Consider the following 25,457-nt stretch of genomic DNA (forward strand, 5'->3'; position numbering starts at 1 on the left):
GCAAGGTCAGCAGTTAAAAGCACAACAAAGGACTAGCTGGGAAGCTTCTGCCAGAGCAGGCTAAACTGCCAATCTCAATCCAAGAAACAATTAAACCTTGACACTTTTGAAAAGTAATAAAAATGTCAGGATGAGTGAGTGATATGTTCCAGATCCTTGGTTTCCAGCTGGGAATCCAAAGGATGCTTGTGTTTAATCTATTCTACAAGATTGATAAAAGGGAGGTGTGGGAAATTGTGTGTGCGTGTGTGTGTGCACGCGCAAGCATGTTTGGTTAAAATAAAGCAAATGTTGTATGAGTAAATCACGCTACAATTAGAGATACATGCTGCTTGTTTTTTTAATTGGCACTATTTTTCATTAAATGGTTTTGTACAATATATGTATTACAAGAGGTTGTGTGTTCACACACACCTCGTTCTTCTTCATTATGCCTTCCGTTTGTTGGGGTGCGTTTCCTTTTTGCATTATTTACAAGGTCACAGAACCGTGATTCACGAAACAGACTGCACAGGTGCATTTCTAAAAGTAGCATGCACATCACAAACAAGCACACTAGAGAGTTCCAGATGCCGATACTCAAATGTCGAAGAAGATTTCATTGTTTGGTCTGATATTCCTAAATTAGTATGAATCTGTTTGCTTTTACTGCACCAGTGATGCTATCTCTGTTCCATGAAACATGAGGCCAAGGGGGAAGCCTAGGATCCCCCGAAAAGAATAGCTTGGACAGACAGACAAGACCCAGGGACACATAACCCTTGCAGTTGGGTTATCTGCACTATTTATTTCTGCTTACCAGTTTTATATGATTACCGAAACAGTGGGAAGGCCTCTCCCCCACCCCTAAGAAGACAGAAATGAAGGATGGTTCTAGTTAGTGATGCTGAAAAACCCACAATGGTCAAACCCAGAGACTGCAGTTTATCCCAAAAGGAGGCAGCAATTGGACATGCACGATGACGTGGAATTAAGCCAGGCATCCCCAACCTGCGGCCCTCCAGATGTTTTGGCCTACAACTCCCATGATCCCTATCTAACAGGACCAGTGGTCAGGGATGATGGGAATTGTAGTCCAAAACATCTGGAGGGCCAAAGGTTGGGGATGCCTGAATTAAGCCAATAACAAAAATACTCCTCAAATAAAGTCTTCTACACAAGGCGCTGAGCTTAACCCTTTGAGCCATGTTCCTAGCTGAAATGAAGCCTCAGTATGTATAACTGCATTTGCTCCCATTGATCCCATCACTTCCCTTCTCCTGCCTCTCTATTGTTTCCCTGCATTTAGAGTGTTAATGCCTCAGGGGCAGCTCTGTAAAGTAACTATTCCCACTGATGGTATTGCATAAACCATGTTTTACATCTGGGTATTGCTTAGTGAAATCTCTCTGCTTTTGAATAGGCAATGTGGTGTGGATTTAGGTGCAGATAAGACGCATGCCATTTTGCAATGATGTTTTGGCTCTCTAATACTAAAAATCACATCCTTACATTTGGCGAGAAGAGTTGTGAACATCAGCATGGAGGGAGGTGGAGAAAGGTACAAGAAACATAGGGGTTGATTTCACACGAAAGCTTATTCTTCTGATCCGTTACAAGAACAGCAATCTGTATTTCTCCCTCTGCGGCTGAACACATGATACATTTCAAAAAATGAATCATTTCCCCCTCCCTTAGTAGCTTGCTGTTTAGATTTTCCTTTTCTTCCCCCGCCACTTCAGTCCTCTGTAAATGTCAGCCATGAGCAGCTCAACTGCTAATAGTCACCAGAAGAAAGATTCCTACAATCAGGTGTTAAAAAAAAACTTTTAAAAAATCAGTTTGGATGATGGCTCTCAACAGTTTTACAGATAAAAAGAGTTTAAAACATTCAAATGTTAGAAAGCACCACCCTTATTTGTACGGAAATGCTCCTCTCATCATAAAGAGTCCTTTCTAATGCCTTTTTAACTACCTACTTATAAAAAGGCTTACCTTCTGCCTCTTGGAATAAAGGAACATGTAATTAAAAGTAGCTGCTGGTTTTTTTGCATGCAAATTAAAAATCTGTATAGGCAAAGATGTCTAAAGAAATATCACAAAGACATATATTGGCAGCAGGGTGGGGGTGGAGTGGGGGTGGGGATAGGCAGTTGCAAGTTGAAACTCTGAGAATATGATGGTGACGTTGCCACAGCAAAGTTATTTAGAGTTTTCCATTAGGGTATCTGCAAATGTTCATATTTTTTCTAGTTCCAATGTAAAAACTACATGCCCACTGTTACAGGCAAATGTAACACCAGCATGGCAAGGTTGAAACATGCACAGACTACAGCAACAGGTTTTGCATACCTCTAACTACTACGATGACTACCATGCATTCAAAAGCACCAGCAGAATGCTTGACATGGGCCAGATTCGCCCAACATACTAAAGCTGGGATCGCCAACTTACTAAACTGGGATCGCCAACACATTAAGCTGGGATCGACAACCTGGCACACATGGGTGCCCTGCCACTAAAGTCTTTATTGGCACCCCTGGACAGGGGCCCAAGACTCTCAGCTTCCTTTTTTTTATTAAAGAAAGTTAAGTCTCTAGCCCTCAAGTTAAGCAATTCCTGTGAAGTGAGTCAGCCTGGCTGCTCCTCCCTGTCAGTATTTCAACCAATGAATGAAGTCAGAGCTGTGATAGATACACAAGTTGTTTGCACACTAGCAAATAGGAATTCCTGGTGTCTTGAGGATGTGCTATTTTCCCTTCCCTTTTAGTGCACTCTTCCTGCTTCTGTGTTCTTTTCTAGTCATTGGAATCTCCATAGTTTCCCCTTCCTTTCCCCCTAGAAACCAAGAGGCATCTTTCCTGTTCTGGGTTCATCTAAGATCGGGTAATCCGTAAAAGTTACGGTCTGCAAATACGCAGTATGCATAGGTGGATTTTGAATAATCCTCCTTCCTCACAAAATGTAACTGTGAAAACTTTGAATAGAGATTGAGGTAGGTCCTGCTGTGCAGGAGCTAAAGAACTCCCTAAGAATTAACAGTACGGTTAACTTGCAACACAATGGTATGCATGTCTACTCAGAAGTAAGTGTTTAATGGGGCTTATTCCAAGGTCAGTGGGTACAGAATGGAAGCCTAGGTTTTGGTTTACGGGCGGCATTGGGGGGAAACAGGGTTGTTGGCACCTGTCCGTCAAGAGACAATGGAGTTCACCTCCAGGGCAGAAGCCAAACTTCCGTATTAGCAACACCAAAGTGCCCTCCCTGGGACACAAGCCTGAGCAGTGTGTAGAGAGGTCCCGGGCTGCCCAGATGTCAAGACCCTCCTCTTGGCTTATCTGATGTGGTCCAAAGGAAAGCAGAGCAATACATCTGGCATAAGCTTGCCTGCAGAAGTTGCCAGAAGGCGGCATACAAGGCGACATCCAATTACCTTGTGGGCTCCACTCCGTTGTGGGTATACTCCTTATCCTTTTCTTCTGCTGAAGTTATCCCACAAGGCAGCAGAGGTTTGAGATCAGAGCTTTCCTTCTCCTAGATGGGCTACCTTCCCAGGTTGATGAGCCCCATCTGCCCTTCACTTCCCTCTACAGCACATGCAGAAACTGCCTTCTTGACCATTGGACCCACTATTGTTCTCACCTGCTTAATTCACCGGAGCCTGTCTTTGCATGCAATGGAAGTCCCTAACTCACTGAGGGTTGGAAACCTATCAGCTCCCTCACCAGGTTTAGCCGGCCAGTCAAAGCCATTCACCGTTGTGCGGTCACTGTCACATGCTGGCAGCTTCTAGGAGCCACAGTTGAGAGCAGAGTGCATGGTGGGAACAAACTACCCCAGAAGGAACATGGCGTGTCCCCCACCAGTGGTTCTACCCCTCCCATAACACCTCATACACCCTGTGGAAAAGCAGGTTACATAACAGCTCATATGGTAAGCAGAAATTCAACAGAATAAGTCCTTTCCAGTATTTGTTGTTGTTTAGTCAGTCGTGTCTGACTCTTCGTGACCCCATGGACCAGAGCACACCAGGCACTCCTGTCTTCCACTGCCTCCCGCAGTTTGGTCAAACTCATGCTGGTAGCTTTGAGAACACTGTCCAACCATCTCATCCTCTGTCGTCCCCTTCTCCTTGTGCCCTCAATCTTTCCCAACATCAGGGTCTTTTCCAGGGAGTCTTCTCTTCTCATGAGGTGGCCAAAGTATTGGAGCCTCAGCTTCAGGATCTGTCCTTCCAGTGAGCACTTAGGGCTGATTTCTTTCAGAATGGATAGGTTTGATCATCTTGCTGTCCATGGGACTCTCAAGAGAATCCTCCAGCAGTATAATTCAAAAGCATCAATTCTTCAGCGATCAGCCTTCTTTATAGAAATACAATTATGGGGAAAGCTGCACCATTACAACATTCTCTCTAATTTTGTGCTATGCCTCACCTTACCACCATGGCAGCCATTTTGTGACTGGCACCCCAGCACTCTCTCAAAATTCAAATGTGCTCACTGGTCCAAAAAGCTTACCAACTCCTGCCTTAAGTGAAATGTTTATCTGCAGGATCCTGGAGAAAAGCTTGCAGCTGCTTTGCTCCTCCTCTTTGTGGAGCTGCACTGATGCAAATCAGACTGATGAAATAGTCTCCAGCCCACATGGTGGTACAAGAGACCCAGATGAATATGTACGCAGCACAATTTTGTTGGTGGCAGCTTCTTGTTTCCATAATGGAGGACAGAGCTGTTACAGGAAAGCTGTAAAATGTGCAGGTGTGTTGATTTTAAAGGTGATCTAACTGATCATAATGGGATTTAGGAAAAGAGATAGCATCCCCAGTAAACAGAGCCCTTAGTTATGCAGGGTTCTGTAGGCCAAGAGCAACATCTTGAATGGTTTCGGACAAGAATGAAAAACCAACCTGCATATTCTGGTCAAAGTACATCACAAAAGAGCAGTAATCCCACCAAATGTACACATGAGTATACACTACTTTTCTATTTGGAATATCAAGATGGTCAACATAAGTAGAAGGCTCTGTTTCTTTCTTCAATAGTGGAAAAGTTCATTGCTTGTTTAAGTCTTCCTGCTTTTTTTTTTAAGAATGAAGAGCTTTCTACCTCTAAAAAAAATCTACCCAGGTTGATCATAAAACTGATTAGAAATAAGCAGGTATTCACTCAGATAATAGAAGCATTTGGTATAATTTGACTCCTTTTTTCAGACAGGACAAGAAATATGTATCATATTTATTTTGAGCAGATTCATTTTCTGAATGGGTGAGTTTTTCTATCAGCAAAACTGATGATTTGTCTTTGCATTAGCATACTGCTTTATAGAGTCTCAAGTCTTTTTAAACTGGTGCTGCCCTGCGATTATTAAACCATAATAGGTTGCTGATATTTACACATGTTTAAGCTGGTGATATATCCCGAAGCTGAAACCCAGCTATCGCCCAGCCCTACAAAGCAACCCTAGTTACCAGGTAGGCTTCATGTATTTCTTCTTCTTTAACTACCTCTTCTATATCTCTCGCCATGCTGAGATCTGTAGATTTGTGATCTGATATAAAATTACTTATCTGCTTAGGTATGTGCAGAACTGGACTTCGGACTATCCCCTGCAGACTGAAAGTCACTGAGCACCCAAGTAAAAGAAGGAGATTAATAACCAAAAAGTGCAAGAAACTATCCTCTTCGTAGGGCATACATGTTATTAAAATTCATTCAAAGGCCTCTCTCTATAATTACATTCACACTGTCAGGACTTAAATATCAAGACAGTGTCACTGCCAAGTGACTGTTCCCATGTGGATTTATTAAATTCTGGAGACAAAAAAAAGAAGAAGTACTAAAAATATAACCTTAAGAGATGATGTGTTTATGGATATTTCTGCCTGGGGATATTGCCGAACCTTTTGCTCTTAAGAGACTAACATTTTTCTATCCCAAGCTTTCTCTGCTTCACTCCATTAGATAAAGCATCTAGGATTACTGCCAATTTTTCAAAGTAAAATACTGTATGAAGATTGGGAGCTGATGCTCCCCTAGCTAAACTGTCCAGTTGCTAACTTGATTTATTTGCAAGGCGCAAGATTTCTCTCTTTCAGGAATTTCAGCTTTCCTTTAAAACAGTATGATGTGAGAAGGATGAATCGACCAACCATCAGTGGAGAAAACATATCCAACCCCATCTTTAGGCCAGTGCAAGGCAACCAAAGCATGGACCAGCTGTCTCTATCCGGATGTGGACCCTTGCACACAATTATCTGCTGTGCATGGGTTGTCTTTCACACCAGCTTCTGGGGCTGTGTACAAAGCTCAGTTAGGAAAACTGGACACAAGTATTGTCTCCAAAGGCATGCCTGATGTGGTTCTTATTAACCAATACACCAAAAGAAAAAGAAAGGGGGGGGGTCATTCGGCTAGTTTGAAACCAACTTCAGCTATATTTCCAGATCTGGACAATGCAATGGATGCTGACCAATCAAGATAATTGCTTAGATCCAGGTTAGTCATTTTTGTTATTCACAATAGCCACTCTGGGCTCCATACAGCTGTCAAGGGACCAGAATGATGTGATCCCAGCATGGATAGTTCATCTAGTTAGCAGAGACCAAATATCACACACACCCCTACCTCTGTAGTGCCATTTGCAACCTGCAGATAGGGAGAAACATTTTCAGCACCTCGTCCAATTTTTGCTCATTTTTGACAGGGGGAGGGGCAATTGCCATTATTTTAAACAAGGTGGCAGGTGGTTTTGTGGGTCCCCCACCTTGCTTTTTCTCAGGACAGAGTGGCTGGGGCAACCCAGTCAGATGGATAGGGCAAATAATAAAATTAATCTTAAAATTATCATCGCACACTGGGCCAGTCTGCAGCATATGGCAGTGCCATCGTTCTCCTTGGACTGCACCTGCACTGTCACCAAAGCTCCCCCACCCCTAATGGTATTTCTTAATTAATAATGGTACCCCCCTTTCCCCAGCTTGAGAACACTGTCAGCAAGACATCCTCCCTCATGAGCAGCCCAGTGCCAGCAACCTGATAAATTGGGCATTGGCTGATGAGCCCAGGGGTTTGTAAGGGCTGTTCACTGGCTACACCATTATTCTCCACATCGTTCTCTTCAGAACGGCTAAAAATAAAATAAAAACGAATGAGCAAAGGCAAGTTCATCATTCACCCATCAGGCTGGGAGTTAACCAGCTGCCCACACCAGGCTTAGAATGCTGAAGTATTATTAATAGCCCTTCTATGGTTAGGATTAGAAGACCCCATGCACTGAAAAATAGATATCTGGGATCAGGGTTTCCTGCCTATGGAATCGTCTATGAATGAGTGAACTCATGAGTCACTATGCAAAGCGCTTTCCCAGAACATGTTTCTATTAAAAACCATTTTATTTTACATAACTGTTGTAAGATTTCAGCAATATGGTGTCCAACTACCCGAGTAGCATATTTGTTTATAAAATCCTGACTTTACTTTAAAAATGTGTTTATGTGATCGGGGGGGGGGGGGGGACTCTTTCAGTTGCATTTTCTCTCTCTTGAAAACGGAGCAAAACCAAACCAAAAACCTTGCTTTTAGAAAACAGATTTACAGTCAAATTCATCATGGCATAATCCTGTTAATAATTTACAAGCATGCTTTTAAGTGGATTAATGAATGACATTAGAATCTGTTTTTCCTGGAATGTGGCTTTTTAATTTTGATTCATGAAAGATATATTCTTTTTGCTGCTGTTCCCGTCGGGGTGCAAAAGAAACAAGCATCCCACAGCAAGCCATCACGGAGGGTTTAGCAATATTAGGAGCATTTATATTCCTTTAATGAGACCAAAAAGTGTGCCACTACAAATAGCCTATGAAAACTCCAACACAGACATCTAGAACATGCATAGTATTTATCACTATAAACATATTCATTCAGTATTCTAGCTGGGCCAGAAAGAATGACATTTTGAATGTGCATTTGCATAGGACTTTGAAATAAGATTCAGATGATTTCCTTCAATGCACTCATTCCCCTTGATCCCTTCCCAGATCCACTCTCAACCTGCAACTGTATGCCTACAATCTACATATCGGTTCATAAACTTACTCCTATTTGCATTGCTCCTATTTGCATGAAGAAGTGATATGCACCCCTTCTGTCCACCATGCACATCACATGGGGCTATGAAGTGTGATGCTCTGAAAAGCATTATCTTTCCATCCACAGAGGTGCATGCAGACCTTGGCATGGAGCGTTCTCCCCGTGATGGGAATTGTGAGGAAACAGAAGGTGCACATACAAGAACCTTGCTGAAGCTAAAGAGGTCTGTATTGGAGAGAAGCACCTAGGAATGCTATGTATGCTAGCTGGAGTCCTACCATGGAAAAAGGTGGGGTGTAGGAACATAGATCAATTGTCTTCCTACCTAGTTCTGTATTGTCTGCAACGATTGGCAGAAATTATCCGGGGTTTCAGATAGCAGACATTCCTGGCCACACCTAGAGTTGCCAAGGGATTGAACTTGGGACCTTCTGTATGCAAGGAAGAAGCTCTGCCACCAGTGCTGTGCCAGGCTATTTCACACCCTAGGCAAGGCTAGCTACTTGCAGCCAGCATTTGAAATTCACCAGGCACCGGGAACATTTTGCACCTGGCTATCAGCCACTTGCAACCAAGTGAATATGCCCAGGTGCCAGGAGGTGCATGCCTGGGGATCCTTGGATCTTGACTGTTTTCACACACTAGCAACACATCCTATAGAATTCTATGCATTATATTTTGGTTCTGCACAATCAGAACCAAAAAGCCGCATTGAAAAATAAGACTTTAGAGCTGTCTGGCCCCAAATGACAACTAGACATTCCATTCTGGTGACTGTAACCTTTGGTTTAAGAAGCCATTGGGTGCCTAGCCTATATATCTAACACTACCCATGACCCATGTGGGAAACAGTGCTATTTTACTAATGTTACACTACCTTTCAAAAATACTCAAGGTGGCTTCATATACCTTAAAAAGCATGAGCATCAACACGCAACCATAATAAAATGAACCACAACCAAAGGAAATGCAGTGCTTAGAGGTCACATAACCTTCATTCATAAAAACATGAAGATATTCACCAAAAAAAACCCCATTTTCATCAAGAAAGGAAGGGAAGAAAAGAAAAGAAAAGAAAAGAAAAGAAAAGAAAAGAAGGGAGGTATACAATCTGAATGGGTTATTTTCCCCTTCGTGATAAATTACCAGCTACCAACCTTCCATACCAGATTTGTTCTTGATATTACTGCTGCAGCGCTGTATCGATTTGTTGTCCTTAGGCATCCATGCATATATTAGGGCATTTCCAAATGAAACCCCAGATTCATTTCACTTCTTGCCTTATAAACTAGTCTGATGAATGGAATCCGATGGTTTAATTATTTCAGTAAACATAATCATGGCACTGCTAACTACACCAGAGAGCCCTTTATTTCCCTAATTTTTTAGCAATGCGAGCCTACTGGTAATGAAAGGCTTGCTGCATTAATGACGCCAAAAATCTCCAAGGAAAACATTTAAGGTCCAACTCATAATGTTATGCTAGAATTACATGCACAGAAGACTTTTTAATAATCTTTGTTTCCTAATTTAGTTTTGATTGGCTAGGAAATCCATAGTGGCACTCAAAGGCTTGCTTTTACGCTGCCATCAGCAACTCAGCTCTATAAATTGTACAAACGTACACAGACTTCCTCCATCTGTAGGCTCTTTCAAAGTCGCTGTATAACCTCTCCAGGAAAAAGAAAGAAAACTAAACTAAAACTGCAGCATGCTGCAGATAATTCCAAGATAAGTTGCAGTTTTTTAAAGACACTCGGATGTTGCACTGGGCTGTGGCAGCAAAGGCTGCCTAAGAAAATAAAGAGTTCCTCTCTTCTGGTCGCTATTACTCTTCAATAAACTACTGCTTATTGCAAATTACAAGTGGACACTGGCAATTTGCTAGCTGCACCTCTGCTCCTTCTGCCTCCCTCGCCCACAAAATCATTCCTGCATAGCACCATGTTCTTTGGGCACCTAGCCACCCAGTGACCTGGAAACAATAAATTGTCATGAGAAATACACATGCACAAATATTAGGAATACAGGGAGCTGCCTTGGCTCAAGTCAGACAAACAGTCCATCTAGCTCCCTACTGTGTTCCTTGACTGGCAGCAGCTCTCCAAGGTTGCAGGCAGAGAAGTAAGTACACCAGCATCCTGCTCTTTCAGACCTAAGGTCTATCCAGTTCAGCATCTGGGAAGCCCACAAGCAGCTCTTTCTCAGTCCTTCCTGGAAACGCCGGGAACTGAACCTGGGACTTCTTGCAAGTGCTCCACCACCTTCATGCAATGGCCCAGGAGTGATGCTGATGAAATTGGCCCATGTGCACTTTTTGTTGGGTTTTGATCTTCTGAATGACCTCATCTTGTTTGCAGCATGACCTCATCTGATATTTTTATTATTATTATGGGCTTTATCTGCTCATGTACAGCTTGCCTTTCTTACTACCCCTCCCTTACAGATTGCCAATGCACATTAGCACATATGTGCAATTCCTTAAAACACAGGATGAAAAGGAGCCTTGATGTGGTCACGTCACACAAGGGCCCCCAAGATTCCTTTCTGTGATGTGATTTAACTGAGGTGCACATGTACATGTGTGCATTGATAACATAATAGGGGGTGGGGGAATCCTGTCTGAAGCTCCTTTTTTAATTTTTTTTCTTCATATTTTTTAACATTACAAACATCCACTGAAACAAAATAACACTGATACAAACTTGGGGTTCTCTGAACCCCCAACCCGCCCCCCAGTTTTCAAAAGTATGAAGCTTCTTTGTACCCACTGTTTTAATTAATGCATATATGAGCTCTTCCAAGCTGGAAACTTCCGAGGAGGAGGAGGAGGAGGGAAGCACCAACTGCAAACGGCTCATTATTGAAAATAATTTTAGAAATTCTCAGTTTAAATCTGAAGGAGAGCGAGCTGAGCACAGAGCTAAAGGAACCCACAGTACAGCAGTGAAACGGAAAGGGGGATATCCACTCTTCCTTCCTCCCATGGAGACTGGATTACAAAAGGTTTCATTCTCTACACAGGTGAACATGATGCTAGCTATCATCAGCTTGGCCAAGCAGTGCCGCAGCCATCATGATCATCAAAAGAACAATCTTGCACAGATGAGGAAGAGCTGCAACAGAATATTGCTGTGCACCTTCTCTTCCTAACAAGAGAGTGTTTCTTCTCCAGGTTCTAGCCAGTCAGGGTGCTCTGGGGTACTGGAAGCCATAAACGGGGTGCTCTGGGGTACTGGAAGCCATAACCCACTAAAAACGCAACAGGGATCTTCTCCCTCTTTGTTCTGTTGAAGCTAATCTGCAGTCTCTGATGAATACATTCCTGGGAAACCCAGCCAGATGGGTGGGGTATGTATAAATAAATAAAATCTTCTTTGCATACAAGCACAGAGAAACCAAAATCTCAACCAAAGGCTGCACTATTCGTACAACTCACTCACTCTAAGGTGCTACTGGAAGGAATTTTTTTTATTTTGTTTCACTCTAGTTCAGTTTATTAACTTTTTGAATAAGCAAGAGTGAGAAAAAGCTGCAGATGACATTTTCTTATGACATTTTCATTCATTCGTATGCCTGGGCTACAGACTGCACATGAACCCTTCCTGCTCTTTGAAACCTCAGGTCAGGGTCTGGAGACCAGACAAAGTACGTGACCTGTCAAGAGTCTCGATCAAGGCCAAAAAACGCTTTAAAGGAAAGCCATATGCTAACTGTGTGCCTACCATGACTGTGATTTGGAACATGCTAGATTTAAAACATTCTTGTGAAACCTGCATCCCATTCTCAGCATGGAAACATTCCTCAAAGCAAAAGTATTAAAAATGAAATCTTCCTGTGACTAGATCACATTGCATGTCTCCATCACAGCAAACAACAAGAGTTTGCTTTATACAGAGTCAGACCATTGCTCCATCTAGCTCAGTACTGTCTACATTAGCATGAAGTAGCTTTCCTGGGTTTCAGGCAGGAGTCTTGAGTTTTCCCAGCCCGATCCAGAGATGCCAAGAATTGCACAGAAAGCACATCATTCTACCAGTGAACTATCATCCTTCACCAAACATGTAGCTCTCGGTCATTTCAGAAACAGGGCACTCAACTCTATGGGAAAAAAACACACTTTACTTTTTTAAATTACATGAATTTCTCATGGATCTGCAATATTTTATAGGTGTTATTAACACAATTCCCTGGGAAGCTCTCCTGGCCCAAATGAAATGAATACCAGAGCTTGTAGCCCTCTTGTACCACTTTTGCTCATTTCAATGTGGTACACACTGGGTAGACTATGCCCTAAGTGAGCTTCCAGAATGCGTGTACAGGTTAAGACAGAATTGATATGTCCAGCATTTTGCATATTCTGCCTCTTACTTCTAGCTTTGTCCTGTGGTTCTGTGGTTATCTCAAAGTGTACATTACAAAACACAAGATGAATGCTTGTCAGCAATTTAAAAAGCCCATGGATGCATGCAATTTATAACAATGCATAATCATTTGCACAAGAAGTAGTAGATGACAAAACCAGAGCATACGTTTTCACTGCACCTAAATTATAGAGCAAGTTTACAAATGGTGAGATTCCGTATATAATGTATGTATACATACATATGCCAGTTTAGTGAAACTGTAGGGACTCATATGCAGGTCAAGTCAGCATTTTTATCCAATGCTGGTTTAAATAGCTAGTAGGTTATTCTTCTTGCCCAAGAAAACTGTGCTTCCAACTTTGGGATTTTGGGTTCATTCAGTTATAGGAAAACAGCAAACACATTCAGAAATAAATAAATAAATAATGCTCTGAAAAAATAGGATTGCCAGACGTGTAGGAATGTTTCTCTAGGAATCTTACTTTTTGCAGAAGCTTGTTACCTTCTTAGGAGAAGTTACCTGGAAGAGTACAGGTGCTCTGCACCACTTAATGATGCTGGCAACACCAAGATACACTTGAAATCAAATCTTGGTAACCTTGTTTGCATTTTTATCCCGAGCTGAAACCAGGTGCATTTTGACTCAAAATATTGCAGTTGTGAAAGGACACACCTTTCATTTAAAGGAACCAGTAATGGTTTTGCCATTGATACCAACTGAACCTAAACAAAAACATACTGAATGACTACTTATTACCTCTTCAGCTTAAAAAGCTGATGGCTGTTATTTGCCAAAGGTTTTTCAGACCTATAGTATAGAGTGACATGCAAATTTTGCCATAAGCCTAAATTCTTGGTCTTGGTCCACAAGACTGAAGTTAAGGATATTCACTTTGTTGTGCTGAGGGATCTATCCTTTAGGCCACAATTCAACATTCAGGTTTTTGCCTTACCATTCCGCAGAAGGTCTCTGGTGGATTTCCACATGTTATGTCTGGTGGATCCAGGCTCACTTTCACATATTTCATCATATCTATGGCTTCTGGCTGACAGGCCGTGTAATCCCAAAACTTCCCTTCATCTGTGTAAATCTGGGTCTTACACACATCGTAATGCCCCCAAGCCGAAGTGTAGTGCTGTATCACCGACGACACAGTAACCCAAAGGGCATGAAGTGACAAGAATCTTGACAAATACATCTCTAAATCCTTCACAGGTGCCTTGACAGCTATTACCAGTAGCAATCAAAGGTGTAGTCTGTATTATACATGTATGTACACCAGGAGTTGCGAGTTACTGTAAAAACATGTTCCGGAACAGAGCAGAAGAGTTAGGTTACAGTGGTTGCTTTTTTAAAGTTGGAAACTTTGGTGGTAGCCTGGCATTACAAAGAGATGTTTTTCATCTGAAGGATGTCCACTGCCTTAAAAAGAACGTATCAGGGCCTTAATCACATACGTAAAGGACATCCAAAATCAGATGATAGCTTAGCAATGCTGCCAGTCTTCAGATGGGTAGTCAGTAATCCTGAGCGATCCTCCTCTTTCGCGGCTCATGAGGAATGGCCAGCCAAACCGATAAATCAGTTGTTGGAGCAAAACGATGAGCATCTACAGGCCTGTGTCTAACTGCCATCAATCATTCTTTTCTTCTGGCACCAGCACCCTTTTAGAAACAATAAAAGTAAGAGTTATTGTCCAAGAATCAATGCATTAGAAAAATATACGATATGTTGACATTTCAAGAGCCTTTGATACAATATAAGGTAAATTGGAATAATCTGGATAACCTTTACTGGAGGGGCTTTTCCTGGAGTGAACAAACTACCGGAATCACTCATCACCAAAACTATTTTGACATGAAAGATTTAACTCCTCTCTAACAAAGACAGATATGTAGCATTCTCAGTGAGTCCTGAGTCCCTCTTTCCCTTGGTTTATTTGCTTCAGAAATGGTATTTCCATCTTGGCAAAGCCCGAGAGCAAGAAATAACCCTTAAACAGCTTTTGAATTTCATAACCAAAAGGGGGATAGAAACCCCCAACCCACCAGAGGTAGTGGATCTTTTATTACAGTGACAAAGGGCTGACAACAACTTGTGCGCTTTTCATCTCTTGGAAAGAAGGCCTGGGAGACAGCTCCAAGTGTCTAGTACACGTCTCAGCTTTTGTTAGCTTAATAAGAGAGATATTATGAGCACACTTCTGTCTCTTTGGATTTTTTCTCATTAGTACTGGAAGAGCTTTGCTTCTTTTGTTTAATTGTGTTTAATGACAAAGATAACAGTTGGCTCATTTGCAGCTTATAATAATTTCCTCTTTCTATAGGCCTTCTGTATTTTCTTTTTATTATTATTGTTATTATTTTAATGTCCTTTTATGTGTCAATTTCCAGAGCAGAAGCCATCCTCTCAAACCCCCTCTGTTCACAGGAGAGGGACATAAAACACTGTGCTGTAAATTAATTAAATGCTACAACTATTTTTTTAAAAAATACATAATCATGCACAGAACCATGGGACAGAGATGTTCACCTGAGAGCCGTCAGGCTTAATCAAGCCCCCCCTCCCCCCAAAAAAGCATTCTTTCCTGTCCTGTGGGGTGGGCAGAGGGTCGTCGGGATCTACTGATAGATCTCTGTACCAGCAGTAGATCAGAAAGGATTTCTGACTGCCAGTTGTTAAACAGTACCAGCAACAAAATAACTTTCCCCACCTAAATTAATGAAAAGAAGTGAAATGAAGAGAACTGGGAGTGGACTTTCTGTGGAGGGGCTGTCAGCTCATCTCAGTTCTGGTACTGAAAACAAATTCCTATGGCATCTTCTGCTTTGATTCTAATTATATGTCCTGGTAAACAACAACAAGAATATAGATTTAACAAGCTTGAAGTCTGCCCAGCCCTGCTCTACCAGATTTTAGTTAAATTGTGATCAAAAGTTCCCAAAGGTTTTGGAGGGGGGGGGTGGAGTTTACAGGCTCCAAGAAGTAAAGGCATTCCACACTTGGTGGTGACATCTCTCTTGGATTTTGCACACAGCTTGTGCATATGTGTATATAATATGATGTTTGAGCTCAAAATCTGTGAAGCCCTTAGCTTTAGATGGTGCCGATTGGTTCATGGATCCAGAGTATCTGCAAGCAAATCATATTGTTCCAATTTAAGAGTCTAGCACCTGGAGAATAGTGTGGCCCCTGGAAATACGAGAGTTTAGTTATTCCCTGGTACAGGCCACAGTCCTCAGACCTATGCTGGGATGGAAGTATTTCAATGTGCCACTCTATTTGCCTTTAATGGTGCTTTCTGAACGTTGGGAGCCTGATCTACAGACTTCAAGGGAACAAGGAGCTGGTTCTTTCTGGCAATTTCCCCCAAGATGATGTGTTTAATCATATAGCCCCATTCTTAACAATCTGTTATTAAGCCACCATCCGCCACCAGCTCTCCCAGAGCTCTCCCTTGGCATATGGAAGCAGCTGTGCTTCATACAGCTGCTTACCTCTGTTAGTTTGGATCTTCTAGCTAGTTGCATAATTGAGACTATGATGCCACATATATGAAAAAAAAGCTCCCCACATTATAGTAACTTCTTACAGCTCATTCCAGAAAACATCTACTTCCAGGGAAAGGGAACCTGGTCTTCAAAGCAATTTTTTGTAAACAAGTTCCTTCTATTCAAAGAAGGCACCGTCTTGAAACTGAACTTAGCTACAGAGACTATGCAGTGCCAACAGATGGCTGAATTGTGTTTCCATAGCAAATTACAATAATTGCCTTATGGACGCAAGAGCAATTTCCTATTATATTCATTTCATAAAATGGTATTGTACAGCTGTTACATGCATTGCATTGCATTAGAAAGTGTTCTGGCTACTTGAATTTCCTTCCAGCAACGAGCTGCACAATGTCGGAATTTTAAATTGTCACAAACCTAGAAGCATGTTTATAATATATATATTTTTCCACGAACATACCTTTAAAACCATACCATCTTGTCCAACATCTCCCTTGAGTTTTGGTATGCTTAATCTTGTGTAATCATCACCAAGCCATTTCATGCATTCATTTGGTAATTTAGAAACAGCGTTTGATTCATTTCAAATCTGTTGTTTTAGAGTTTCTTCCATTGTATAGTCCAAAATGCACCTTTCTAGAAAGAAGGCAGATTTCCTTTCCCTGCTCCCATTCATCGTTGGGGTGGGGAAGGGTTTACTAAAGAAATAATTCACTTTTTTGGTATTATTTGATCTTTTCTTTAAGAAATCAAATTTATGATTACCAGAAAAAAGCTATATATAATGAATGCTGAAATGATGAAGTACCTTTGTGAATAAAAAGATGCACTTCTGCAAGTAAGCCCTATTATTTTCAGGACCCTTTACCCCTGAGCAAATGTGTCCTTAAATACCTAACCTTTCTTGTGGAGCTTTCCTTTTTTTCATCAAGATGTCAGCAGACACAAAGCACAAATGCAGAAGGTAGAGACTAAGAGCAGCACTGAACACTACCCCTCTTCACTAGGCTATACCCTTTCCCCTGTATAATGAATCCTCATTAAGGAAAGTTTAGAGTCATGATGATGGTCATTACGCAGAATTATAGACTGTATCATTGATCAAATTTAGTGTGCTGACAAGGGGAAAGTGGAGAAGATTCTGCAGGTGATTTGAGAATCAGACAGATACCAGAACATGTGAATGGCATGTTTGACAAGAAGCAGCCAATTATAGCTTAAATTTCTGGCACCTGTCCGGTACATGATTAATAGTTTTTCATTACATTACAGACATATTATTAATGTATTAAAAATGTCATGCTTTGGCAAAAGCTAACGCAGCGCACCTTAGCTAGTTGGCAGCATCTCATTATTAATGAGCTCTCAGTGACACAGGGAAAGATACTGACTTAAGATCACAGGCTAAGGGTCGTCGGTGTTTGGGGCAACAGCATCACGTGACCCATCTTGCATTTATGCATGGGAGGGGGGAGAGCAACTCATGAAAGCCAAGTCTCAGCTACCTACAGACGTAATGATTTTATTTTGTTGCACGAACTCACAAATTTCCACTTTGATCCTAAACAGAACAGCAGTTTATTTCAGCACAATTCAAATAAGATTCCTAGTTGAACTTCCTTAGGATCATAAACTTTTTGAACGTTAACATCTGTAGTGGAGATAAGGAGCTTTGAAGAATCAAGTAGGATTCCGCCACCCCAGCATTTTCCCAATTCATATTTGATCTATAACAGAGAAGTGCAAATAACTGACAGACGTCTGGTGTTGTGAATCCTCCCAAGATTTTATAACCTCTCTGCCTACTATCCAATCATGCAATCTACCATATTAAACTGAATTGATCCACAGCATCTCACATACAAAATCTAGCATCTTCCTTAGTTGAAGGAAAGGTAATTGCAATCTGCTGGAAAAATAAATGGATTATGCTAACTGTATTCAACAGAGCCACAACACACAGTGTATTGGAGCTGTCCCTTGTTTCTGATAGCTCATCACTCCCGAGGTACTTTGACCCTTAAATTTTCCACCTATGCCCTATTCTCCAGTGTCTGAAAAAAAGCCAGCAGGCATTTCACACCCCACCACCCCCATGAGCCAGCACACACATTCTTAACTTGCATTTATCGTGACTTAAAACAGTGATATTAATCGCTTCGTAATCAGCAATCTATTTTTAGGCATGGACGGGTAATCGATGCCCAGCCTTGCATGTTGCATTCATTACGCATACCAAATTTGATACCCCAGCTCAGACACCAAAAGTGAATGCCAGCTGTAATTAATTATTATAAAAGAGAACTGTCAATTCTCATTAGCATTTTGCTGGCAAATGTAGCTTCTTGTAGTAGGCTTGGTCACTGGGAACAGCACCATCTTCCCACACTCGCAATAATAATCATCTCATTATAAAAACTGTCACCCAAGAATGAGATGATCGGGGATGATGTCAGGAGAACTCTCCAGGTGAGGGTTGCCTTTGCTACTTGGCTTGATTTTTATTTTTAAAAGAGTTAAAAAAAATAAAGAACCCAAACCAGTTCTAGTTATATTTACTTCAAAAGAAGTAAAGCGTTTATGCATTTTAAGGAAGTGTGGTCAGGTTTGCAGCCTTTCCTTACATTGTCAGATGCAAATCAAACATAACTTAGTACTGTAGATAGCTTGGTAGATGGATAATGAAACCATAAAGCAGATATGTGTCAACTATATTCTATGCTATTCTCTACAGATTTTCTTTAAAAACCTTTCATGGCATTTTGGGTGGTGTCTTCTTCAAAGGCTCCAATAATACTGTTATGAACACAATCCAGAACGTGCAATAAACCACCACAATTTTCCACTCCCCCCCCCCACCACCACTCAGGAAATCAAATCTGGTAGGGTAAGCCAGGATCTCGGCATTTAAAACCAGCCCACATCTTAAAAAATAAAATAAAGGTCAAGCTCAGTCAACTTTGGAAGCTAAAAGGGAACATATATATAAAATAGGGTTTGCACTTTACCTCCTTGGATGTGGGATCAAAAATGGAAAATGCCAATTTTGTACAGTGCCCCCACGACTATGGAAACCTGGTGTATGCGAAACCTCTGCATTTAGAACTAGCCCACTGCTTTTCATAAATACTAAATTAGCTGCTGAACAAGCAAAAATAGGACCATATGGATAATTGGGTATATGCTTTATGCCCTTAGGCTTGAAAAGTAGTAAAATACATTGCGATTTTGATGGTAAAGAGTCTAGCTTTTTTTTTAAAAAAAAGCAATTAAAATTTTTGAACTGTGGAACAGTGCAGATATTTTTCCCTTGGGAAGGTAAGAGGGATTTTGGAATTTTAAGTTGTAAGGAGAGAGAGAGAGAGAGAGAGAGACAAGATTTGAAATTTAATCACGAAAACCAAGGGCTCTAAAACAACCTAACCCCCAATGATGACTGTTCCGTTTTTTCTGTCTTGCAGCATTATCCGGAAAACACAGTACACGAATGCCTCATAGCGTAGCACAGTATTCAAATTGGAAGGAAAATGAATCACATGTTTTCATTTGAGGGCAATGTTATCAGTCACTGTTGGAAGCACGTATTGTTATAACTGCCATAGATTGCTGAAACGCCTATCCTTCATTTAAGTAGCTGCTACAGAATAGCCTATTGCTTGCAACAGTTAGGCACAATTACCAGGGAAAGATTGGCGCCTGCACAACATAAGAAAAGTTGTTGGAAAGTAACAAACTGTGGCAACAATTCTGCATGTAGCAATGCAACCCTGTGTACAGGATGGCTTCTCACGACACTCATAAGAAAATTTCCCAGCCGAATTTCAATATTCGTTACCACTTAAATATATGCAAGGAATTGGCTGCCGATAAGCTAAAAAGCCCTGGCTTTGTTTAAAATAATAGTAATAATTCTACACTTTGGATCACAAATGCAGTTGCATTTTTAAATGTGATTTAGGCGTGACAATTTGAAAAAGAATGAATATCCATCTCTAATTGCGAACTGCTGTGGAAATAGTTCATACAGGATCCACAATGATTCAAATGACACATTTTGTGGTGTACTTACCCAACTCTCTTGTTAGGGCAAATACAGAAATCTTTCAAGTTCCTAAAACTTGACAGAAAAGTATGGGCTGGATTTATATGATGTTCTAAGGGACTTCCAGGAACACATTTCGAGTCTAACAAGATTGTGTTATGAAATCTATTTGACAGAATCATCTTTTACATATCCACTCAAGGATAAAGCTCAATTAAGTTCGCTGTGGCTTACTTCCAATTAAGCGGGTTTAGGATTGGGCTATTTTCAAACAGATCCTAAAAACAAGGAAACCTATGAGGAAAGGGGCCTGGCAACCCACAATCTGCACCACTGCCTTATTTATTCCCCTCCTTTCATATATTTGGAAAACAGAAAGATGAAGAAACAAATATTTATCAATATATGGCTCATACTTTTTATTTAAGGGAACAAGATGTAAAGCATGCAAACTTTTAAGAGTTGTTATCTGTTGAATACACCTTTTCATCATAGCTCACTGTCATCTGATGCTTTTGTTTTTGGGGGATAAACTCATTTTCCTCTCTCGCCGTCCCACAACCCTAACACTTACATCTGACTAATTTAGAAATATTGTATTTCATTTCACATCAGAACGAAGACCCAGTGGAGTTGGGCTTAAGCCACCTCTCCCAGTCTTTTTGCTGTATTTTGAATCACATTTCCTCCATGCACAAAAATCTTTATTCACAGAACTGAAAAAGCTACTCGGATTCAGAATGAACGGTGCACTTTTTTAGCAGCTTTGGCTCAGATGATCCATTAAAAAAAGTAGTCTGTATTTAGCAAACATATTCCTTTTTCTTACTGCCTGCCATTATTTAAAAATTTTTTTTCAGGGAAAGATCTCGTGCTGAGGATAACCCTTTTTCGTAAATTGCAACAGTGAGGTTCTCCCCCTTCTTTAAATCTTGTGCCATCGATTCTGTGATTTTAAAATGAAATTCTAAGCTAGCAAAGGTCCAGAGCAGGAAGGTAACCGATTGAAGGTTTCCTTACGAAGCAGAATTTAATTAGATGGTTCAGAATTGAGGACACCCCACTAGCAGAACAATGCATTTCAAGGGAGACGGTGCCAGCCCAAGGAGTACATCTCTAGCTTCGTTGCCCTGGCAGAAAAGATGCCTGGATCCCCGCCACCACCACTGAACATATTCGGTGTTTGATAATAAAAGGTCAATTGCCCTCTTTCCTAGAAACAACCCCTCTGTAAGACCCCCCTAGCACATTTCCGCCCTTTCGCCAAGATTGCAAATCTGGTCGCCTTCCCCACGGAAGACCCTCCCGGACGAACGGCAGAGGGCGCAGTTTCTATTCGTATCTAAGTTTGATCTGCTTTCCCTCTTCTAAATATCTCTTAATTGGTTACTGCGGGGAGGAGGGGGGGTGGCGGAGAAGAGGAAACGCCAGAAAAGCACAATAATTCTGCTTGCTACGGAAATATGCATCTGAAGACGCTGCATATCAAAAAAAAAAAAAAGTACATGGGCAGATAGACAGATGAACACCCGCTTCCTCTGAGCAAACCACAGCGCTGAATCCAGATCCAATGACACCGGAGGCTCCCCACTTTCCATCCCTCCAACCCGGGACAGAAAATAATAATAATAAAAAGAATAGAGCATCCCCTTCAGGTAGCCCTTTGCACGGTGGAAGGGAAAGAGGAGGACGCAGAAGCCAGTTAGGTGGGGAAGTCCCAACAAACCTCGGATGGGATCTCGTGCCTCTGTGTTTGGCCAACAGCGAAGTTTCCCCCGGGCAGGCTGCGAAAGGGTCCTCGATCTTTTCCAGCTCTGGGATCCTAAGCAAGCGAGCCGAAGTGGGGAGAAACCTCGTTTTGGGGTGGGGAAGTTTACCCCTTCCTTTCCTTAGCACAGCGCCGTCTGGAGGGCGGGCAACGGGCGGGCTCGCGTGGAGCGCGCGGTCTTACTCACCGTGCGGGGCGATCGCTGCGCGCGTCGGGCAGGAGGAGAAGACTCCGAGGCCGAGGAACCGGGCGCCGCCTTCGCTCGGGACCCCCTTGGCGGGCGAAGGAGCCAACGAGGCTGTGGTGCCTCTCCGGCAGCGCAGGGACGCTGAGGGGGAAAAACGAGGGCTGCCCTCACTGGCCGCTCCTCCCGCGTGCCGTTGCCGCCGCCGCCGCCGCCGCTCTCCCTTCGCAGGCGACTAGCTAACAAAGTTACACCTCACGCCCCGCAAAAAGAGAGACTTGCGCGAGCGAGGCAAGGGAAAGCAACGCGAGCCTCGGGCTGAGGCTGGGCGCTCCCCGTGCGCGGCGCCCGGCGGGGATTAGCCACTCCTCTGGCGCGGCCACTTTGGAGCAGCAGCAGCAGCCCAGCTTGGCTAACAACGGGGCGGGAAATCCTGAGGCAGAGGGAGGGACCTGGCTCGGACAGAGGTGGCGGGAAGGGCGGCGCGGGAAGACGGCGTCCCTTCAGGCGTCCCGCTCCGCTGGGACTTTCCCGCCCTTCCCCGGCCGGCTTTTCCCTCAGGCCGCCGCACTTCTTGGCGTCAAACTTTTGGCGGGCAGGCGCGGGGCGCGCGCTGCTCGCCCGCCGGCCGCGGCGGCTCCAGGTGGCGCGGCTGCTCCCGTCGTGCTGGTGGCGGCGGCGGCTGTCGCTGCGGGACCCCACCAGCTTTCATTTTATTTTCGGCCGCCGACGTTGAAGGTGCTCGGAAGGGACATAAATCACCGCAATTAGCCTTGGCGCCGACCAGAGCCTCCTCGCCTCTCCCAGGGCCCCGCCGCCGCCACCGCCGCTTCCGGGGCGCGTCGCGGCGCTCCAGTCAGAAATGTCACTGCACATCAGCGTCGACGGCGAGACGCGGGGAAAAGTCCATCGGATGAAATATACATGCAACACACCCCTCCTCCTCCTCCTCTCTCTTTTGCAGGACTGCAAATTCTCCTTGGGTACTACCTGCTACCGGCAGCTCCTGGGCGCTCGCCGCGGCCCCTGCAGTGGCGGAAAGAAGCTCGCAAACTTAAGGACAGGACGCGATCAATGCGAGAGGGAGGGCGAGCTGCGAGGAAGGCGCAGAGGGGGTGGCACCGCCGTTTCACTTAAAAGCAATCTCCTCCTGCAACTGGCAGCGACGAGAGAGATTGCGAACCTTATACCACCTCCGGACCTGAGCGCGCCGAGCGGTCCTAACGCCGATGGTATCAGCAGCCGGCTCCATCGCCAGCTCCACTTTTTTTGCTTACCACCCACAGCGTCTCCGGCACCTACCACGCCCCTCATTCTCTCGCTTTAACAATGCACAGGTGTTTTCTAACACACCTACCCACCCCGTTACAGTCGTATCCATCTTACTAAGAATTAAGCCTGATTGCTGCAAAGCTGGGTGGGTGGGATTTGTGGCCCTTGGGATGTTGTTGGACTTCAACTCCCATCAGCCCCCCAGCCAGCTCAGCCAATGGTTAAGGGGGTTGGGAGTTTCAGCCCAGCAACAACTGGAGGGGAGCAGGTTCTCCCCCCACCTCTGGTGTAAATGGCAGGTCACTTCCAGGTAAAGCTAGTGATTTCCAAAGGTTGAGGGAGTTGGGTAGGTTAGCCTGAGAAAGAGGAGATATGCTAGCCACCTTCAAATTTCCAAAATGCTGGCACATGGAAGATAGAGCAAGCCTCTTTTCTCATCCACAGTGTGGGATTTGAATCAATGGCTTACAAGAAAGATTACGACTAAACATCAGAAAGGGCTTTCTGATAGAAGAGCTGTTGGACAGTGGGACAGATTTGCACTGGAGGTTTTAATGACAGATGGATGGCTGTCTGTCATTGATGCTTTCATTGAGATTCCTGACCCCTGGGGTCCCTTCCAATTCTATGCAACCTGAATCTCGACCATCACCAGACCACACATGCACCACTCCTAGGTCATGTAGGTTCTTCATAGTTCCCTGGAGCATTTGAGCTGCTTCACACTTTGCTTTAAGAATACTGGCACCAAAATGAATGCCCAGCACTGCCACTTGTGAATGGTGCACTCCAGGGTTTTCTGCATTTAACACTAGCAGTCATCTGGAAAAGGGTTGGGCCACACCTTGCCTGTTTCCTTGCGCTGATGTATGTGTCTGCACCCTTTGTGACTGATGGCGTCACATTGACATTTGCTCTGATTGTTTTTATGTGACGTGATGAAAATTTTTGAGGCGACAGCCTCTTTCATATAGTCCTGATTTTCCTCTAAAGAAATAGGTCGTGTAGGTGACAGTAGAGAATAGCACAGCTGAAGTTAAGTTCTTTAATGTCCCTGTGATTTCACTGGGAGAGGACATGCCTAGCTCTTTCACTGAAACCAAAGGCACACCTATGTATTTCACTTTGGTGGCAGAGCCATAGCTCAATGGTAGTGCATACATTAAGCATTTTTCAGCATTCGAATTCCAAAAAATGAGGGGTGCTAAAAAGTTGTAACATGGCTTGGGAACTCAAAAGCTGTGGTTAAATTAATAAAATTTGGTTTTATTTGGTAAGTGAATTGTGTGTAAAATTGCACAGAAATCCTTAAAAATGATAGCCAAGTACTTGCAGTTATATTATATATTAATATGTATCATCATCATCATCATCAAGCATTACCTAACGTTTTCAAAAAGAAAAATTAAAATTATTTGGTTTTCCGATAGCAGTTTATGTGCTTTCTCATCAAATGCAGACTTACCAAGCTAAATGTTGCCCAGTCAGAAAAATAAAAGCAGATTTGAATTTCTCACACTCTAAAACATATTTTTAAGACTGAAGAAATTTGCAAAAATAAAGTTATACCCTCTAAAATGACATGCCCTAAGCAGGAGTCTCAGATTCTACCCCTGGCAGGTAAGGCAGGGAAGACTCCTGTCTGCAGCCCTGTCACCTCTTGTTGACAATACTGAGCCTTAAGACTCACAAGCCTGAAATCTAAAGTATGTGTGCTGCTCATTTATTACTGGTGATACACTTTATTTAGAATACTCCTATGACACCCTTCAGTTCAAAGCTCTCAGGGCAGCCATTATCCACATGATCAAGAATACAACAGAATAATACCATTCCTGCTATAATAGTGAACTCGTCTAGGAGTGAAATTGGGCCACCCAAAAGTGTGGTAGTGGCTTCTGAGTACTTGAAGTAGGTGCTAGGGCTACAGAAATGCAGAACATGACATTCAAGGGCTGGGGGGGGGGGGGGACCCTGTGCGTCATGAACTTGTGAGCTTACAGAATGCCAATTAATTGAGGGGGGCTCTAAATCAGAGGTGGGAAACCTCTGGGGCTGATAGGTGTTGAACAACAGCTCAAAGGCCACAGGTTCCCCATCCCCATTCTAATTAAACCAGAGTTTGTTCATCTTATCAAAGGCAAAATCGGACCTGCTAAGAACCAAAGGTCCATAAGACTGTTATAAGGAATCAGGGACCCATTCATGTTTCTCCCATGTAGCTGGGACAGAATCACTTTCTCAC

General features: G+C 43.0%; 1 protein-coding gene across 12 annotated transcripts in view; it reads right to left on the reverse strand.

Moving 5' to 3' along the window:
- NTNG1 (netrin G1) overlaps window positions 1–23,670 on the reverse strand; it is a 207,033-nt gene extending 183,363 nt beyond the window's left edge. For 2 of the 12 annotated variants that reach the window (XM_083620474.1, XM_083620469.1), the window contains exons 1-2: window positions 21,944–23,670; window positions 13,387–14,098 (exon numbers count right to left, since the gene is read on the reverse strand). In XM_083620474.1, coding sequence (XP_083476600.1) covers window positions 13,387–13,632 — 246 coding nt within the window. In that variant the 5' untranslated portion in view covers window positions 13,633–14,098; window positions 21,944–23,670. Of the gene's footprint in view, window positions 1–13,386; window positions 14,099–21,714; window positions 21,785–21,943 lie in introns of those variants that run through there. The other 10 variants (XM_083620475.1, XM_083620476.1, XM_083620480.1 and 7 more) reach the window with 8 other exon arrangements.
- Between the last annotated feature and the right edge of the window lie 1,787 nt (window positions 23,671–25,457).

The sequence above is a fragment of the Podarcis filfolensis genome, assembly GCF_964270895.1.
Source record: "Podarcis filfolensis genome assembly, chromosome: 6".
Classification (NCBI taxonomy): domain Eukaryota; kingdom Metazoa; phylum Chordata; class Lepidosauria; order Squamata; family Lacertidae; genus Podarcis; species Podarcis filfolensis.